The sequence below is a fragment of the Cygnus olor genome, chromosome Z (genome assembly GCF_009769625.2).
Source record: "Cygnus olor isolate bCygOlo1 chromosome Z, bCygOlo1.pri.v2, whole genome shotgun sequence".
Lineage (NCBI taxonomy): Eukaryota > Metazoa > Chordata > Aves > Anseriformes > Anatidae > Cygnus > Cygnus olor.
The window spans coordinates 64,990,610-65,011,979 of record NC_049198.1 but is presented as its reverse complement, the minus strand read 5'-3'; the positions used below and the strand labels follow the sequence as shown (position 1 = coordinate 65,011,979).

The window sequence follows — 21,370 nt, the reverse complement described above, 5'->3', positions numbered from 1 at the left end:
AAATTGAGTTGAACCTGTAGACTTGGTGCGGCTGAGAAGGATTAACATGCAGGAAGGTAGTGCACTGTGAGAAGTCTTATGCCATATGGCCTAGTGCTTTGTTCTTAATGTTATATGGGCAAAGCCATTTAGAAAATCTCTTGAAAACTCACATGCAGCATAATTTGATCATCTCCATCCACCTGCTGGCAGTACTTTGCCAGATGCAGCCAAACATCTTAGTGGCACAGGCACATTCTTGGCTCATGTTCATCTTGGTTTCCACCACAATCCCCAGGTTCTTTTCTGCAAAAGTGCTTCCCAGCTGGGTGGCTCCTGGCATATATTGGTGCCTGGCACCTCCCATTTTTGTGGAGCACTCATGGAGCTCTCCTCCCATTTTTGTGTCATCTGTAGACTTGCTGAGGGGGCACTCTGCCCCATCATCCAGATGATAATGAACATGTGAAACAGGTTTGGACCTGGCCAGTATTGACCCATGAGGTACACCACTCAATAGTGGCCTCCCACTAAACATCATGATCACCACCCTCTGGGCATGGCCATTCAGCCAGTTTATAATCCACCTCATTGTCTGCCCATCCAGCCCCTATTTCTACAGTGTCTCTAGGAAGAGGGACAGTGTCAAAGCACTTACTGAAACGCAGGTAGACAATATCCACTGCTCTCCTCTCGTCCATCAGGCTGATCATTTCATCATAGAAGCTTATTGGGTTGGTCAGGCATGACTTCCCCTTGGTGAATCCATGCTGACTATTCCTGATGATTTTCTTTTTCATGTGCCTGGATTGACACGAGGCTAACTGGCCTGCAATTCCCTGGGTCTTACTTGTTGCCCTTCTTGAAGAAAGGAGTGTCATCTGCTTTCCTCCAGTCTTCAGACACTTCTTCCAGTTGACATGTTTGATCAAATGTGACCTTGCAATGACATCTGCCAACTTCCTCAGCACTCATGGATGCATTCCATCAGGGCCCCTGAACATATGTCCAGCAGTTTGCTTCAGTATTTCCTGACCTGATCCTCTTCCACCAAGGGTAAGTCCCTTCTAACCTCAACTATTCTGTGATTCTGTGATCTCTCTCCATAAAGTCAGAGAGGCTCTCTAAGTCATGAGAACACTACATCCAGAGCAGGAAATGATCACAGTCATGTAGCAAAGGCCATGGCAAAAGGAGATCAAGAAACAGAGGCAGTGATCATTATTATACAAGAGAGGATGAAGAAAGTAGATACTGTAAGAGTTCTACCTTTTATAATCGAAAGAAGGTTGGAGATGGCTATGAATCCTCCTTCAGGAAGAGGCTTCAGTCTAATGCTCATGATTCATGGCAGTCTACTGATCCAGATTACAGGATAAAATCCTTTACTGAAAGGACAGGTCTGCAGATTGGAGGGGACCCTACAGTAGCTGCTACTGCTTTCATGAAAGATACAGCTCAATGAGTCAATCAAGCAGGTCAAAAACCCCTCCTGGGGGCCTGACAGAATGAAATGTGAGAAGACTGCTGGAAAAAGGAAGTACAAAACTTGCCCCATGGAGAATGAAGTTGAAGATAGCACAAGGCCAGGGAGAGCAACTGACCCTGAGAAAAGGTCGTCAAAATTTGGTGACTGCTACACAAGTGAATATAGTCTTTCAGATAATCCAGCAAGTAGTGAGACGAGGTACAAGAAAAAGAAAAAAAGGATGAGAAGTCCAAGTGGGGAGAGAGTCTGTGATGGAAAAGTGAAAGTCACAATGAGGTCTCCTAAAAAGAAGAACAAGCATTATGATTAGAGAAGTTGAAATAAAGGAGGAATAAAATGTAAACAGAACATTATGTATAGGACAGGAAACAGATGTATGGACAATATATTTCAAACAGGACATTGGAGGACAATATATCTCAAACTGGACATTGGAACCCAAGATAAAGAAATAATTAGCAAAAACCAGTCCTTGCGGTTAGGAAGAAAGCAAACTCAGCAGAATCCTGACCAAGGGTGAAAAGTACACTGTGAGGAAGACTTATGGCCTTCCTCTCTGAGACCACCACCCACAGCCCGACCACCACTGCCCAGAATTGATGAGAGGATCTGCGCAGACGCAGGACACAAAAAACTAATCAGCATGAGAAGCGAGAGTAGGCGGGGTCAGATAATGAATATGTATAGGCGTTAATAAAATATTCATCACTCTGCTGTATAAATTTGGGATGGCTTTTCACTTCAGGTATGCACGATAGGCAGAGAGATCCCCCGTGCATCCAGCGCTGCAATAAAGAATATACCACTTAAAGAAATTGGATTTCTGATCTTTGAATCAATTACGGGAAGCATCATGTGACTCAGCACATTCTTATCCAGTGATGACTACAACAGTGATAGTGACAAGGAGCCAGAAAGAACTGAGTGTGGCAGTGTTACTTGGACAGACAAAACTCAAATAAATGAGAGGGAAATAGACTCTTCATCCTCTTTGTTGGGAATGACAGGGTATAAAGACATTTACAGAGTCAGCAAAGAAACTGGAGGAGCAGCCAAAAATCACATTATCACTACCAGAAGAAAAGATCTAGATGGTGACATTGAAAATGCTACTGTAAAACTTTGAAGAACAGCAGCTGATCAGAGCCCTGTCATAGCAGATGCAAGCAGTCATACAGACACTGTGACTAGCCTTGGTCAAGGAGCACAAGCATCACCCAGTGGTGGGATTGCTGTCCAAAGAGCTCTAGCAGTCGTTCACCCATGAGCAAGTTCTAACGAGCATCAGCTGCTGAAAAAAGACCTTTGGCGTGCTTCAGTCTTTTGCTGGGCAAAAAAAGTAAACCCCGAGGCAGTGGTCAGCACAAAGGAGCCAGAAAAAAGGAGACTGGGGTGTTCAGCACCTGCTGTGCAGTGCATTAATGCTCTTTTAATGAATGTGGCAAAAATATACCAAATCTTGCAAATTGTTGAACACATGGTTAATGAAATGCACAGCCATGGGTAAACACATCCTTTAATTAAAGTTCAAAATCTGTTCCCCAAATAAGTTGAAGAAACACATGTGGGAAGTTGGAATCAGACCTAAAGCAGTGAAAAGATTCTCGCTGGTTGAAATGGGGTCTGTAGAAAGCCCACCTGCTACAAAGTGGTATTATCCTTGTGTTCCATGATGAGAAAAGTGCATTACAGAGGACAGAAATTCTCTCTGATCAAGAGTTTTATTCAATTCATCTACACATAAAACAACAGAGATGTGCAATGGCGTATGAGAGAAACGAAATCAGGGAAAAGTGAATTGCTTAAGGCAGCATGCTTGCATTAAGAATGCTCTCTGTAAATCTGCCAGAATTCAAGCAGTGTGTAAGAAATCACAGACATAGACTTCAGACTTTTTAGAACAGCTTTTTACTCAGAAAGCAATAAAAAATTAAAGTTATGACAGCTAATAATTTATTGTATAATGGTCATTTACAATACATGAATGCGAATAAGAACCCTAGATGTTATTTTGCAAATTTTTAGTTAAATTTATTTGGTCCAGAGCAGTCTGTCAGTTGACAGTTCCACTGGAAGTCAGGGTTCCTTTTTCCTGATAAACCTATGCTAAATCCAATACAGCTGAATGTGTTTTGCTGGTAGATGTTATCAGACTGATATAGTTGAAAAAAATTAGGTAACCTTTTGGGTGTTCAGACCTGCAAATCTGAAGAAGGGCTTGAGTGTCTTAAAGTTTGGTAATTTCTTTTTATCATACAAAACATTTAATAAAACATATCATCTTTTAAAGCAACCCATGTGCAGTCATTGTCCTTAGGACCATCATGTTTATGACAAAATATCCTCCTGACAAAGATGCAAGGCAATAACAAAATTTAATAATGATGTGATGTGTTACTTTATTAAGAGATTAGCTGTTAGTTAGTTGTTACATCTTAAAGGTTTACTTGGAAGCTTAACATCAAGAAAAGAGTGTTTTCATGAAGAACAGAACTGTAACTCTAACACTGTCAACTGATTCATAAAATGCAATTCGAAAGCCTGTTTTCTACATCATTTAAATTTTTATCTTTTTTTTTTAATCAATATGTTCAAGAAGCTTAAAACTCTCCTTTCTTCTCTGGCAATTTACTGCTCTTCCACACCTTACCCAGGGCCTGCTTATCACTTTTTTGGTCCTAACATTCAATGTCCTTTTTGAAGAGGGATGCACACTAGCTGCACAGGTGCAGCACAAGAAAAACCCAGCACCCAACTTACCAGCTAAAAAAATAATGAAAGACGTGTGGGCTCCTCTTGCACCATCTGAAAGCTCATGTGTACATACACACATGCAGACAAACTGATGCATGCATACAGCAGCAGCAGTCTGCTTTTTCTTGACAGGACTGGAAGAGATTTTGCTGTGGGGGGCAGCAGCACCACTGCGACTCATGCCTGCAGCACTTGGTGACAGTGCTAAGGCTGCACCAGGGTCAAGGCATGGTTGTTGGGACCCGCTCTATTTACTTGGGCAGCCCAACTGCTCCTAAATCCTTTGGAAATGAAGTTTTACGTAATTATGATCCACTCCTTGGGAGCTACGTTTCTGTAGGCACAGCACAGTAATGCACTGTGCTTCCTCGAAGAATTGCAGTGACTTCCTATTCCCTCATATTCCAGATATAACATTACAACCTTCTAAATAAGCAAATCAGAGTCAAACTGGCATTAGGTCATTACCTCAATACTGGCCAGGATTATACTTGATCTTTTTAAGCACAGAAGAGAGCTGCTCTGTAGAGAACAAAAAGGCAACGTTACAACTTTTTCATGCAACATGTATGCCAATATTATTGTGAATGTTTCAACAGTTTGGGCCATCTGATTTTTGGCATGGTGCTAGTGGTTGTTTGAGGCAAGAAGTGGAAAAGAGATGAGAAAGTTATGAGTTACAGGAAGGATTATTGTGATCAGTCTTGTTTCAGTGAAGCCCTACCTTGTGGGCTCCAGCAAAAATGTAAAATATACGTTTCCAAAAAGCTAGTTTTGATTATTCACACACTTACAAGTAAAAAACAATTTTACATAAAAGAATGAACTTTTCCACCTAGAAGAAATGTCAGAAGAAAAAGACATATTTTAATATTTCTGTGCTTCCTCCTCTCACCCCTTTCCATGGATACAAGCTTACAAATGAAACCCTACAACAAAAGCAGTCACACGCACTTTTTCCAGATGATAGATAAAAACAGGTCCTTTGAACACTGTTCTTCCCAGGGAATGCAAGAGCAAAAGAACTCCCAAACCACTCTACTGTGAATTTGCTTGACACAAGAGCCAGGAAGCATGGAAATGGAGGAAGTCACCAATGCTGCCTGTTCCAGCCTGCTCCAAAACTGCACATGGAAGTGGCACAGAGGAGTGCAGTCTTCAGGAAGCATGCACGAGAAAGTTCTTACAGCTAGCTAGCATTTCTTTAACAATCTTATTTCACACAATCATTTACAGGCCTTTGGTCACTGGGCCAAGCTTGTGCGCTCTGTGCAAGATATGTAATGACAAGGCAGCATCTGCCTCTGGAAGCTCAGCTGTGCAGCTGGGACAAAATGCACTGGATGGAAGACAAAGGCAGGCTGCTCAGGTCATGTCCCCTGTGCTCCTCTTGTGTTTCTGCCAGCACAGACAGCTCTCCGTTACCCATGCTGTGGAAAGACCTAACGCCAGTTGGGGTGCAGAATAACTGCACTCAGCAGTAATGCCCCAGCTCACCTCAGTGACATCTCAGGGGTCCCTGAAACTCAGAACACAAATGTCACTGACCTCCTTCTTCACCAGTACTCTCTGATGGTACATTCTTAGGGCATCATTTAAATAAAATTCACATCGTCCATAGCTGTATTTTACTTGTGTTTCTCATGGGAGCAGTCTGTGCAGGTAATTGAGGACTGACTGCACTTGATGCTGAAGATGTGATATGGTATACACTTCCTCTCCTAACAGGGCTGCAGGCAATTTAGAGTGATACACCTTAATGCTAAGCAACAGGTCATGCTAACTTTCAAGTAGCTCTTTTAGTTTTAAAAGTTGAGATAGATTCATCAGTCTCATAAAATTAATTTCTTAATCTCTTTGGGGCACTTGTAGGGCCACAAATGCATGTGTCAGGAAACAAACCATACAGTCTATGCTGCTGTCCTTCATGGGACAGCCCATTTCCTAGCAGATCACCTCCTGTATCAAGAGTGCTCAGACCCGCATATTAAATTAAGCCATTTTCAGATATTATGTTCCTATGCCAATCTGAAAATGGCGGTGACCACAGAGCCGGTTGTGAGTTGAACTCCCTTCCTTCAGGAGCATTAGGTCCCATCAGAGGGCTGGAGAGGGTGAAAGCTGGGGTGGTGGCAGACCCCTTGCTGGAGATTTCCACCCACCACTGCAGGCCTGCTACAGACCCAGGGAAATGGCTGCATGCAGCGTGTGTCACTTCCTGACACGCACCCACCCTTAGCAAAAACACCCGTGTGGTTTATGCCTGGTTATATCTGGTCCAGAAATTAAAATCTCTGCAGAGAGAAATGTTTTGCTTCAAAGCTGGGTTTGAGTACAGATGAGTCCATCAGCCCCCTCCAAAGGATGCCAGTGAGGAGGATTTCAGCAGCGTGTCCTTTCAAAAATCTGTTCCAGCCTTCCTTGCTTTCTGATTCATTTTGCTCAGCAGTTTCCACATATACTGTATAGTACCAGAAATTCCATGCATTTGAGTAATTGTTTTAATAGTACTCAAAGGTCATGGGAGGCTGCTGTGGACTGCCTGTGATACATTCAAGCACAAATGTTTTTCCTCTGTGAGTTCTGCTGTTTCCATGCTTTTGTTTCACCACCTCAACCACCCAGCCTTCAGGAAATATGCAGAGAATTGCAACCTTATGACCCCACAATAAATCATTACACTTACAGACACCATTCTGCGTGTGTATAGTTCAGACAATACTTCTGAATTTTATTTTTTTTAATCCCTAAAGTGCTTTTTTTTTTTTTCCTCCTCTCTTGTGGCTATAGTTTTGTCAAAGATATGCAAATCATCATCCTCATTAGTAACACAAACAGCTTTCAGGCTGATTCAGTTACAGTTCTTTTTATGAAGAAAACCAAGAGATCTGAAAAAAAGCTTTGAACATAAGACTCACTTTTTGCTTCAGTTTTAAGGTCTGACCTCACCAGGTGTTTTATCAGTATAAGACACCCCCAAACATGACCTCCAGCTCCCTCACAAGGTGAGCAGAGGGGCAGGCACTGAGCTCCACTCTCTGGGGACAGCGACAGGACCCGAGGGAACGGCATGGAGCTGGGACAGGGGAGGGTCAGGCTGGGTGTTAGGGAAAGGTTCTGCATCCAGAGGGTGGTCAGGCACTGGGACAGGCTGTCCAGGGCAGGGGTCATGGCACAGAGCTGCCAGAGTTCAAGAAGTGGTTGGACAGTGCTCTCAGACACGATCTGAATTTTTTCTTTTTTGGTAGTCCTCTGGGACCCAGGAGTTTGACTCAATGATCCTTGTGAGTCCCCTCCAACTCAAATATTCTATGCTTCTATGAACAGATCACTATTCAAAGCTTTTCAAATAGCAATGCTCCCCATTCCCAAATGCAAACAAAACAGTCAGGCCATATTCATATATTAATTTTTATTTACCCATACAGTATTCACAGGGTCTGCTTCTTGTCTTATTCAAACTAATATTTTTTTCCAAACTAAAACAAGAACTGACATTCCTGAACATGAAAATAAGTTGCGTAAACACAAACATCCAGGAAAAAAACTACTAAAAGCCCTGGGTTTCAGCTAAAAACACAGTTGTATCCCCTTTAATGCATGGTGATTTACTTGCGTATCACACCATTAATCCAACTATGCTTTCCATATATAAAAAGACATAGCTTTAACAAAAAGTCACAAAGTATTTATTCACCCACTGCATGTTAGCGTGTGTTTATTATATCCTATTCAGTCACATTTTAAAAACTATGTACAGCTATGTTTAAACGTGTACTTGTGCCATGTTTTTAATAACACAAAAATAAAGGCATTTTTAAGCTATTCCTGCATATTATGCAGCAAGATATCAGAGGATTGGTTCATATACCTAACTTCAATGCAAAAGTCAAGTCCACTAAGCCTCTGCAGTGGGAATAATATTGAGCCAAACAGTCCCATGTCACACATTCAAACATTATGAAAGAATAGAGACATGTACACAATGGCCAACCAGTATCTGGTTTATCCCATTGTTACCAATTTTGATAGCACACAGAACAACTCAGTTGGAAAAAAAAAAACACATTTCAATCTTTAAAGCAAATGCACTTGTTCTGATTAAAGCTAAACAAGTGACATTTAAAATTCAGAAGATTATAGTGGATACTTTCAAAATTAAAATCATGTTTTCTTCTGACACTTGCACCCAAAGTGCACAACTTACTTCATTATTGTGTGCAAAGCAGCACAAAAACTAAGTATCAGCTGCTGAAACACAAAAATGAAGCACATAGGTATAACCAACAATATTGTACCTATTTCAGACAGAGATTTGTTTTGTAAGAAGAAAGAACTAGCTTTTTTGCTTTCTGATCTTTGTAAATCTAACTATTTCCGGGAAGCATGCATCACAAAATGGGAATGCAGTATTTAAAGTTCAGTACAAGATAGAAAGACATTACACACAATCCTGAATTTTACATTAAGCCTTTTAATACCTCTGTGACCTTTTCACTTGTTTTTGAGTCACTTTTCTTCATTTTTTAATTCACTTTCTGAAGAAGTTTATTTCAGAATAGAGACTAGGAACATGCTTGCTCATTTTTTTTGCAATCATCACAACATTTTAAAATGAAGTCATCTTACATCAGCTCTTCAGAATGCTCAGTGGTCACCTGTACACATCACTTCAACTTTTTGCTAGAGATAACAGAGGCTACTAATGAGGATTTAGAGTTCTTGCTCTGCTTGCTTAAGCATCTTTTGAATTAGTCAGTAATACGATGACAATTTTTTTTTTTTTTACCTTCGTTTAATTTGTGCACTTAAGAATCAGTCAGTTTGCTTATTCCTCCAGAGCCACCTGAAGGAGTTGACCAGCTCAATTCAAGCTACTTGTACATACATACATTTACTATCTTCCACATCCAAATAAAACAAGACTTTACAGTACATAAGCTGCTAAATACATGAGCAGTGGAAAGAATGTAACTATCAACTCTACCAAAAAGATAACCTCAAATATTTAAATCATTTCCTGACCACTAGCAAAAAAGAGTGGCAATTAGATGCACAAGGCCATAATGTATTAGTGCACCACACACAGGGAAATAAAATTTACAGCACACGTGCAATGCAGTATCAATATTAAAATTGGCCTCTTAACAGGAAATCAATTTAGTAAAAAGCCTTGTATGTGCCTCAAATGTAATATAACCTTGTCCAGTGCTGGTGCTATGCTGCCTAAAAAACCAAGCTACCTCCGGTCTTAAATCCAAAAAGCAGCAGCAACATAAATGAGTATAGAGGCTGTACAGCTTTACTGACGAAGTTACAAGACTCCCTATTTTATTGCATGTTTTTAAAATAAACTTGGAGATTTGGATTTCTGAAGACAGAAAATGTATTTCCTGAGTAGTCTCAGTTTATAATCTGTTCAGTAAAGCAAACATTGTAAAAGAAGAAATTCATTTTATTTCACTATAGAAGAATGTGTGCTTAAGCAAATGCAACTTTAAAAACATTCAACTATAAAATTTAGCGAGCTTTGAAGGAGGAGACTTACCAGGCTGATGGAAAATGAGCCAGGATATACTGTCAAGCTTGCAACCGATTTCTAAATAAGGAAATGATTTTTTTTTTTTTTTTAACAGCAAATCAAAACAGCACACTACACTTCATCACATTTGCTTGTTTATAAGCAAATACATTCAGCCTGGAAATTATAGTCAAATCAAATTTTCATATGCATTGCTTTTGCATATCTGACACTGGATTGTTTGATTTTTTTAAAGTCTTATGCAGCAAATGGGTAATCTTACTGGTAGAAAAAAAAAAGAAACATCAAACTCAGTCTGAATTAAAATCTATAAAAGAGGCTAGTCAATGCAAGATGTTTAATACAGAAATCAGAAAGTATTTAAGTTCCAAAGTGTTTTCCCTTTCATTTTTTAAATTTCGAATCATGTGTCCCTTCCATAACTTTTTGGATCTCTTTTGTGATTTAAATGGATGAGTGGTAGACAGATTTGAATGTTACACATATTTAGATCATTTGTACCTAACAATTTATTGGAGAACAACTCTACAGATGAATGGCACACAATGACCCGAAGCATTATCACTGCCAGTTACGATCCAACACGGGTTGTTGTGGTTCTTTTATCTGAGAAGAAGCTTTTTAGGAGAAATACCTGCCCAATACTAACAACAAGAAGAATGATTGCTTCCCCTATTGACCAATAGGCTACTCTTGTATTTAAATCCTCTGCTCTGCTGCGGCCTTGAGCTTCTCTCAATCGAAAGTGCGTCTGATAATCAATGACAGACTTCAAAGCTTCATGAATCGAAACACAGGCAGACTCCATCTAGGGAAGCAAACAAATACATCTCTGAACTAAAAACGTTTCTAATATTTTTCTTCTGTTTTGTGCTTTAGTACTTAAAATTAGGATTTGTGCAACTTTACAGAGTAAAGATTATCTCACTTCATTGTTAGGCTGAAATACCGTAAAAACAGTAACATTTAAATTTACATTGATCCATTTCTACAAACAGGAATGTGACAGACTCTTAAATACAGAAGCACATAAAACTAGATCTAATAAAAAACAATGCATTCTTAGACCCATAAAACAAATATTAATGTGAGTTCAAAAGTGAACACTAGAAGACCTATTGATGCCCCAATTTCTTCTATCATTAAGATACCGAAGTATTTAATACATACTATGTTTCCCAAGATGTCCTACACTGTACAGTTCTCACTTGGGTTTTACAACATCTCAGCATCTACATTACCAAACTCAGTATGTTCTCTAGGCAAGAGATCCTTCTCGTACTCACGTATGCAAAAGGTAATCAGAGAAAGGACACAATTCTGTTATATTTCAGTGGTCCTGAATTGTCCATAACATAATAACGATTTCTTCAGAAAGAGTTGCCCAACTTAATTTTTAATATAATCATACTCCCTTTTCCTAAGCTAGAACCACTCAACATGTTCAGTCTTTGTTGCCAGTTTTCCAAGCCCTAGATCATTTTTCACGTAAACTTCTTCCATTTCAACTTATCTTCTGTAAGTCAGTACTCCTCACTGTGCTTAGATCACCAAGAAATTAATCAACAGATCTTCAAAATATTTAGGTTCTGATCAGTTAGTCTGTTTTTATGTCTTAAAATCAGTATTTCCTGAAGACCAAACAGCACAACCTATATTGAAATGAACCGTTTAACACCCTAGTAAGACCACTCGCAGTTACTTACATCTGTGTCTGGCCATCTTTTCAAGTAGGTATCTTTGAAGACAGGTGTCTGAACAAGTCTAAGATATTCTTCTCAATAAAATTCAGAAGGAGGTTTCCCAAATTAAGTTCTGCCACTGATCTCACTGATAAATTGTAGAGCCCTCGAGATCTGCATAAGGGATCTTAAATTCAAACACCAAGCTCCTCTGATTTCAGGCATTTACCTTTTATTGTTCCTGTGAAAGGCTGCCCAAATTTGGTCACGCTACAAGCCTCAAGAAAACTGCAGCAACAACCTTCTTACTAAAGGTACACTGAAAGTTAGCTTTCCCTTCTCCGAATACATTACTTGCATTGCGTATGCTACAACACAATGATAACTATTTTATTTTGTATCTTCTCCCACAGCTTAAACAGGGGCTGCAGAGAGGTTGCATCCAGCAACCATTTCTTGCCTTGTTGATGCTTCCCCTGCTGACTGACGCCAAGGCAGCAAAAGGAAAATCGGATGCTTCAAATGAACACAATGAAGACTAACAGAAAGTACATGATGAAATACAGCATCAAGAATCAGAAGATAAAATAGAGCAGAAGAATGACAGGGAGGTAAAAGCTGTACCTCAATTCACAGGAAGTCATGTACTCACTATTCGTCTTAGCTACTGCAGACTTAATGCAAGGTAAATTAAGTAAGATTGGCATTTGGGAAGTGGTATTTATACCTTTGGGTCCAGACTAGCAAAACAGTGAACCCATCCAGCATTCTTTAATGGCTGTTTAAAGAGAGGTTTGGTGATGGATATAGTGCAAGAACATCAGTGGGACTTCATGGAACAAGAGTTCCAAGGAAAGTCTGGATGGGTTTAGTTTGAGCAAAGGTGGTGTAGAACTGTAAAATGCTGAAGAAAAAGGGAATACTGGGAGAGCAAATCTAATAAATCTCAAGTAAAAATAATACTTTGACACTTCTGACTGTTACATAAATTACAATTATCTAGCAGTCAGCTAAATATGACTACTTCTATTTATTTGTTGATTGTGCTGGTGTTTTTTTTTTTCCAAATTTTTAAAAATAAGAGTTATATGACAGATCAGCTTAAGTCTTTCCTCCATGGAAGACTATCAGTTTAAGTATGAAAATAATTCTCAAAGCTTCTCAAAAGTTTGGAAATTTTGAAAACCCTAATCCCCTGATATTCTAGTTTGTGACGCAGACTTTGTAGGACATAGAACCATAATATTCAAAGTAAATTCCCTTAAAAAAAAAAAAAAAAAAGGATAGTGGCCTAGAGTTAAAGTTACCCTAACTTTCTCTTAAGCACTTGGAATTTCATTTTCAGCTCTGCTCTATGTTGAATAAAACATATCTTCTGAAAAAAGATTATTTTTAATAACTCTTTTTTTTTTTTTTTAAACAGCTCCAATCCAGTGATGTTCAAAGATTATGTAGACATCTCATACAGCTGAAAAAAAAAACAAAATCATTCTTTCAAGCTAACAGTCGTCAAACACAACAGCATTTTACCTGGGTAAGTGCAGTCACTCTATTCTCGCTAGGAAACAATGGTGGATCTTCTCCAACCTGGAAATCAAAGTACACAGTTTTGTGTGTAAAAGTAGAGAATTCATTGCTGAAGCAGAATTTGTATGTTCCATTTCTGGATGCAGTAAACGTGAAGCTATCATATTGCTTTTTCATCTCTTTGTACAACACAATGCCATCAGGATCTTCCAACCGACAGTCAACATCGTAGTGGCCTCCAGTGATCACCTCAAAACAAAAAACAAGAAATTGTCCTTTTAACAAAGCAGACACTGCAAATTCTTTTGCTTTAACAAGTATCTTTTAAAATATAAGCCGTTAATTTGAAAAACATTCAAAGCCAGTTCGCAAAAATCACTCTGCTATGGAAGGCACATGGAAAATTGAAAATATTTCCAATTCTGGATATATAACATCAACTACATTTTCAAGCAGCGTGACAGAAATTTGAGTTACTTTGTTAGAGCTAATTGTACTACAGCAAAGGCTACAGCAGATAAAACTTGAAAGAGCAGCAAAGATGGTACTGTAACAAATCAGCCATTTACTATATACACACAATCCCTCTGTAGAATCAATTCTGCAAGTTGAGATTGTTAAAATGAGATAAAGTAGCTCCTTTCTGTATGGCCAAAAGAGCATAACTACCCTATGAGGTCAAGCTGCTTTACACGGTAGGAATGACATATGACCAGTAAAACAGGTATTACAGCCTGACTACTCTTTCTATGACCTTGTCAACAAAGCAACGCTATGGAGGGATCTGCTGCATCGGTCTCATGCAGTCAGCAGCAACACTTTCCAACATCACAACATTCAGCTGATGCTTACAAGCATCTCCGAACTTCATGACTGACTCATTTTTTTTCCCCACTTTTTTCTGACAAAATATCCTACCACTATGCTGAGACCTATTGGTAATTTAAGTGCTTATAATTTGTTTTTCTCAGGATGCTCAGACTAGTAGTTTTAAGCTTAATAGTCGCTCCAAACCTTTTCCTTTTAAGATAAAGCATGCTGAAAGAGTACAAGACTTAAGGTATATCCCTTTCGTATTTGTACAGAAGCCTTCTAAAAAAAAAGAGAAATTTTATTTTCATTGATATACTTGAGCACCTATTATGTACCTACTTGAGTATCAGCACTTCAGATACTATTGTTTAAAACCACATCATTTTTTCTACGCATCAAGTTATTAAAACCACAGTGTTAGTGGTAAAGCTGAAATAACAAGAGAACCGAAAATTAGCTGCTCCACAGACAGAAAGTTTTAAAAACCTTCAGCTGGCAAGCTTTGATTTTCCACAAATGTGATGACAAAATCAAGAAAACTCTGGATGTCTATGGATGTCTCTCTGTGGATGTCTGCATCTAATGGGGATTTTCATATGGAAATGACTATCTGGTTAGAATGAAAAAAATAATATCTGTAGCAAAATGATGATTCATCTTTAAAGCGTGCTTTCATATTTGACAGGGGCATGACTATTACCAATTACATGAGAGTAACTCAGTTCTACCACACACCCCGTGAAGGGACAGTTTACATATTCATGGTAAAGATCTATGAGAGCATTAAAGTTCTCTGAGGATTCCCTCCCACAGAGCCTAAGCCACCTCTCTGCTCTTCCTGTGCCAAAGGACACGCAGGCAGCACTTCAGCCTACCAGCAGGTGGGCAACTCCTGATTTCCCTTGCAATGATACTCTTCCTTTTATCATCTGTGTTAAGACCAACAGCAAAATAGACAATAGCAGGCTTATCTGCTCAGCAATATCCATTTCACAGCATGGAGAGAGTGCTGAGCAGAAAAGACTTTATGAAAACGTAAAGAGCAGCAGGCAAAGAAACCCTGGACATAAGAAATGGAGGAATGGGGGAAAAAAAATATCCAGGAGAGATGGGGAACACATAGGATAGAGTCACACAGACCAATGTCTGGCAGCACCCAGCTAAGAGGCACCGGGGCTGCTGGCTCCCTGCACCTCACGGCTGCACGCCCGCACCCAGCCCGCCAGAAGCCAGCCAAGGCCGTGCGGGACCGGGTGCGTCCCCCCGCTACCTGGAACTCGAGCGTGCACTTGGTGCCCTGCGCGATCTCCTCGTAGAAGCACTGCTTGGCGTTGTCGGGCAGCTCGAACGTGATCTCCGAGGCCCGCGCGGCGCAGGCCCGCAGCGCCAGAAGCAGCAGCAGCGGCAGAAGCGGCGGCGGCAGCAGCGCCAACCGCCGCCCCCGCGGCCCCACGGCCACGCAGCCCCGCGACGGCATAGCGACGGGCACGGAGCGGGCGGGCACGGAGCCGGGCGCGGAGCCGGAGCCGGGCGCGGAGCCGGAGCCGGGCACGGAGGCCAGAGGCGTCGTGGCGGATGAGCCCGCAGGGGGAAGAGGGAGGCCGCCCCGGAAGAGCTGCCGTTACCGAGCACCGCCCTCCCGGAGCGCTTCCGAGTCAGGCACGCCCCGCACCGCCGCCATTCTCACGGCCCGACGACGAGGCTGCGCGCGGGGAGGCGCCGGCGGGCCGCCACTTTGTGTGGTGGGGAGGCGTCGTGTGGGGGTGCGGAGCGGAGGGATCCGAGGAGACGCCCCCGCCCAGCACACCCCGTGTCTGCGTTTTCTGACCCGGCAGATCGGAAGACCAGAACGGAACAAAGCCAGATGCTGGCTCTGAAAGATTGGCGGGGATGGATTGCAATGGCGGGACGGGCTTTAGGGCGTAATCACCCCTTCATTATCAGGCCCACAGTTAGCCCCGAGATCACTGCTGGCTATGTTAAAACTGATTTAAACAGGAAATATATGCGCCAGACGTCTCTGCGCGGTTTACCAGCGGCCCCGCCCAAACGCGGGCGTCCCCTACGGCTTCCCGGCCCCCTTTGTTAAACATCCCGCTTGTCCGCGGCTTCGGGAGGTCGTTGTCTGCTCCCGCGGGGAGCGGCTGGGAGCGGAGGCTCCTCCGAGGAAAATAAATAACTAAACAGCTATAAAGCAGGTATGTTTATTCGGCGCTGCGCACGCACGCCGGCCGCAAGGGGGAGAGCTCCACCTAACTTGCGCACCAACGGTTGCTGCCAGTGTGCTTCTGTTAGTGGGACAAATCCGTCTTCATTTCATTTCCGCCGTAAGTCTCTTGCATAGTCATCAGGCCTCCGAAGAATCAGTCAGGTAGGGTCCCGTCTCTATTCGGTTGGGTACTGGAGTCCTTGGGTGATCGTCCGGCGCACTCTGGTGGTCGTCTGTCGAAGGGCAGAAGTCTTCCTCGCTGCTAATCTTCTGGCCTTTCCTGTCTTTGTCAGACTTCATCGGTCAAGCCAGTTCTAGCTCGTTCCATTATCTATGCATACAGTCTTTTACTCCCTTATCTTTGGGTCGTTAACCTACAATTGTGCTAGCTCAGACCTAGGAATCACCAGCCTTTATCTTGTTCCCTGTCTCACTACAGAGCTCACTCTAACATCCCTGGTGGAAGGAGAGCGCTTTCTTACCTGACAGGACTACTGTGCATGGCTGTCCTGTGTCTCCATTGATCAGACTCACAGGAAAGTAAACCAAATGAGGATGAAACAGCTTTACCTCTGGACGCGTCATAGTATGTATTGAAATGGGACCTGTAAGAACAAAGTGCATTCTCAAGTGAGTCCTTTCCCATTAATTTCCTTAGTCACTGGGAAACTCTTACAGAAAATTCAGGCAAACAATTTCCCTGCATGGAAACCTCCTTTCGTCTGTAAAACGAAGCATTTATCCCGGGATATTCGGTTTTTCCACATGGTATAAGCCTTCCTGCTCTCACTGCCCTCGGTTTTTCTTTTCTTCCTAAAGTTCATTTCTCTGGCAAAGCAATGCAATCCTTGAATTAAGACACCTGTGAAAAACTTAAGAAACTTCCTGGTCAATAACTTTCTTCAGACAGTGTCAATGATATCACAACAACCCAGACCTATGTAACTTTTTCTTTAAAATATCTACCACAGATTCCGTATCGTTTCCATGCAGACCAATCCTCAGCTTGATCATCTAAATTGAATTTGTTGCATATTAAACAGATTTTTTTTATTATTTTTATTACAGCAGATGAAAAAACGCTCACTCTAAATCTTGCTGGCTTTCCATCACATCAGATTGACCGAGACACCCTGATTCCTTGTCTTTATTTGTTTTCTGCAGAATTCTCCTGTCTCTTTTGGTTCAAGTTCAACTGGTAAAAAGCTTTTCACTGGTTAGTACACTTAGCTGGCATCCATTTTTGTTGCTTAAGATAACTGTTTTCATATTTTTCAATAGAACGTTGCCGTGATCTATTTTGTAAAGTCTAGAAAACAGATCCCCTCCAAAAAAAAAAAAGAAAAAAAAAAGAAAAAGAAAGATGCTTAGTCCTTTAAAATAAAATACTTATTCATTTGGCTGGATGGAGGAAATTAAACACGGTTTATATTCTATCCACGTAAACTGTACTCAGTAAAAGTTTATGTAAAATTCTTGTGACAAATGGCAGAATCCAGCTTGATTGCTCTAGTAAGTGGAACAGACCCACAGTGGACAGGAAAATGTACTATCAGAACAATTAGGAAATAAAATCTATCGTGATCTTAAGTTACGGACAAGCGTTAAATTAATTCACTTTGTTCTTATTCAGCTTGGAAGAAATGGGCACAGAAATTACTCATTTACTCAAAGTACATCTCTGTCACCTTCTTCTCATCTCCAACACGATTCTCATTTTCAGACTGACCTTAGTGTAAACTGTGAGTCTCTGTTAAGTGTCATGCACAAAGTGTCAGAGGTAACTGTGCTCTGTCCAAGACTACCTGTGCTGGACAAGCTATGGAGAGCAGAAATATTTTTGTAGTGGTCCTAGGAGAACCCCAGTTTATTTGTCTACAGCTCTTCTTAGAACACTAAGGAAAATCCGTTCCTCAAAGGCTGCATTTCTATTAGATGCTGGGATGGAGCAATAATGTAGTTTTGCAATAAAACTCCAGAAATCACATTTACTCCATCCAGTTGTAGTTTCAGAGAGGATTAGTGGTACTTGAATGAATGTTCTCTCTAAAGAAAGAGAAATTAAAGATCTGTTTCAGGTGCGAGATCAATGTATTGCAACCCCTAAAGGGGATATATAAAAACCCAAACTAATCACGGATAGGTTTGAATGAAATTTTGCAGGCATTTTTGTCCAATGGCTCCAATTGAATCTAGTCCAAAGCTCCTATATGCTGGAACCACGTGATGAATATGTAAGGCCTTTAGCCTTAGCTGCTTTGATCTACTGATCTTCTCCAACTGGACTATATTACTTGTTACTATACCTCCGAGGGAACAGAACACAGTTTGGATAAATTCACAATCTAGAAAGAGCTCCGGCAGAAACGTAGGTCTTCCTTGCTACCATCCTCACAGAAGGTGCAGCAGCCACAGGGCCACTTCAGTCATTCACTCACAGAGCACCAATAACAAATACTCATTGTCGTAATATTCATTTGTTGCAAAACTACATTGTTGCTCCATCCCCACATCTAATAGAGATGCAGCCTTTGATGAATAGACCTTCTTTAGTGTTCTAATAAAAGTCATTGCTTATTAAGTTTAACTGCTTTTAAAAAGAATACTAATCTGAGGTCTGTACAATTTGCAGCACAGTGGTTGACCCAGGTATCCTCAAGGGTCTGTCTGGAACGGTACTAGCTGGTAAGAGTTTTGTTTCAGATGTATTTCAGCTATGCCCATTGCCTAGCACAGAAGCAGGAGAAAATGCCTGTTTACTGTTCTAGATGTCCAACACTCAATTTTAATTCTTGAAGCTAGGAGTCCCGACAATCCAAACCAGATGCCCAGCCTCCCAATCTAATGCATGAGCAGAGGGGCTCTCTGAAACACCACCACAGACTAGGTAAGAAATACCTTGAAAGCAGCCCTGTGGAGAAGGACATGGGGGTACTGGTTGATGAGAAGCTCAACGTGAGCCAGCAATATGCGCTTGCAACCCAGAAAACCACCTGTATCCTGGGCTGCATCAAAAGCAGGGCAATGTGGAAAAAAAAAAGAAAAAAAAAAGAAAAAAAAAAAAGGGAAAAGGATAAGGCCTTAACACTGTGCAAGCCCTTCTCAGCAATAACTAAAACATTGGAGTGAAGCCAGGATTGCTCTGATAGCATTCTTCATGATCCAGCACAACTGACTGCTCTCGCAAGATCAGGTTCATTTCTTCTGAACCAGTCCGTATTTTGGAGGCTCCCGTTTCCTTAAAAATCTCCAAATTCTAACAAAATACATCATTCATGCTTCTGTCAAGTACACACGGATTTCTTCTGTTTTACCATGCACAGCGAGCTTAGGGAGACTGAATCTATACCTCAGTAATGGTCTTTAGAGCCACAAGGGAAGATGGAGCTCAGAGACACTCAGCTGAGGAAACAGTTTTATCACACGTGCAGGAATCAGTTTTGTTGTTTCAGAGTTAGCTTACTGTCTTTGTGAAGACCTCATTTCTTCAGCTTCTCCTACGTTAGACAAATTACTGAGTGGGAAGGCAATTAGTACTTAATGCTGTAATACATTAACCATTCCAAATCCAACAATTGTGATTTTCTCAGACATTGAGAAATAACGTAAAGAAAAGCAATGTAGTATGAACAGTAGTTTGCATTGCTATGGTTATTATTACCATTACCATTATTATTGTTACCGTATGTAAAAAAAAAAATAAAAAAAGATGATCTACGTATACTGTTAAGATTTTTTTTATTTTTAAACTTGCTAAAATGTACTTCAGGTGTAATGCAGTGTTGATTTTCTGTTATTCTATTTGAATGACGGTTTTTCCACCCTCAAAAATGAAAATTGTTATCGTGGAACATGTGGTCAAGAAGTGTGAGCGAGAAGGCCAAGAGCATCCTGGCTTGTATCAGAAATAGAGTGGCCATCAGGACTAGGGAAGTGGTTGTCCCTCTGTGCTCAGCTCTGGTGAGGGCCGCACCTCGAGTACTGTGTTCATCGAAGACATCGAGGTGCTGGAGCGTGTCCAGAGAAGGGCTCTGAAGCTTGTTAAGGGTTTAGAGAACAAGTCTTGTGAGGAGCGGCTGAGGGAGCTGGGGTTGTTTAGCCTGGAGAAAAGGAGGTTCAAGGGAGACTTTATTGTGCTCTACAGTAACCTTAAAGGAGGCTCCAGGGAGGTGGGGATCGTTCCCTTCTCCCAAGCCCCAAGTGATAAGACAAGAGCAAAAAACCTTAAGTTGCACCAGGGGAGGTTTAGGTTGCTTATTAGGAACAATTTCTTCACCGAAAGGGTTGCTCTGGTGGGTTTACGTGGCAAGGTTTTGGTAGCAGGGGGCCATAGGGGTGGCTTCTGTGAGAAGAATCTAGAAGCTGCCCCACGTTAGATAAGGCGGGGCGCTGCTGACCAGAGCCGAGCCAATAAGCTATGTTGTTTGCATCTCTGTGAGAGCATATTTAAGAAAGGGAAAAGAAAAAAAAAAAAAAAACAAAAACAAAAAACAAAGAAGACTGCTTCACAGCAGCTGGGAGAGAGAGAGGAGTGAGAAACAGCCTTGCAGGCGCCAAGGTCAGTGAAGAAGAAGCGGGGAGAGGTGCTCCGGGCGCCAGAGCAGAAGTCCCCTACAGCTTGTGGTGAGGACCATGGTGAAGCAGGCTGTCCCTCTGCAGCCCACGGGTCCCACATGGAGCAGATCTCCACACTGCAACCCGTGGACGAGCCCCCGGTGGAGCAGGGGGATGTGGCCTGGAGGAGGCTGCGGCCTGTGGAGGATCCCCGCAGCAGCAGACCGCGGGCCGGAGCTGCAGCCCGTGGAGAGGAGCCCACGCAGGAGCAGGGGGTCTGGGGGGAGCTGCCGCCCAGCCGGGGGGGACCCGTGCTGGAGCAGTTTGCTCCTGGGGGATGGATGGACCCTGTGGTACGGAGCCATGTGGGAGCAGTTCTTGAAGAGCTGCTGCCTGTGGGCAGCCCCCTCAGGATCAGTTCGGGAAGGATGGCATCCCGTGGGAGGGACAAAGGACTGGAAAATTTCTCAGAAGAAACAAGGTGTTTAACAAGGGAGTATATAGTTTCCTTTTAAGGCTTCCTGGGTAACTGTGCTTATTTCATATTCCCAGCTCAGAGGAAGAGAATTGTTGATTTCACCTTCTTTTTTCTTACAGGGAAATAAAAGGTCAACAGCTCTGAAAGTAAGAGGAATGTATCAGAATCAAGCTCTTTTTGTCTGTAATCCTTTCTTAAGGAAAAGATTTATCACACGCCTTCCACAGATGTATGGTAGTAGAGAATAATTTTTGAACTAATCTAATTCAAGTCAGTTGGGGGATAGTGGTACTTCTCTAATTGTTTCTGAGACATACGCATTAGCAACAGAGAGTGTTCGGTT

General features: G+C 41.7%; 1 protein-coding gene across 1 annotated transcript; it reads right to left on the bottom strand.

The window, feature by feature from the left end:
* Positions 1–7,619: 7,619 nt before the first annotated feature.
* TMED7 (transmembrane p24 trafficking protein 7) lies at positions 7,620–15,639 on the bottom strand. Its single transcript, XM_040540401.1, has 3 exons — positions 15,057–15,639; positions 12,977–13,222; positions 7,620–10,572 (listed from the first exon to the last, which is right to left on the bottom strand). Exons 1-3 carry the CDS (start codon positions 15,261–15,263, stop codon positions 10,336–10,338), a joined length of 690 nt encoding a protein of 229 aa, XP_040396335.1. The 5' UTR covers positions 15,264–15,639; the 3' UTR covers positions 7,620–10,335.
* Between the last annotated feature and the right edge of the window lie 5,731 nt (positions 15,640–21,370).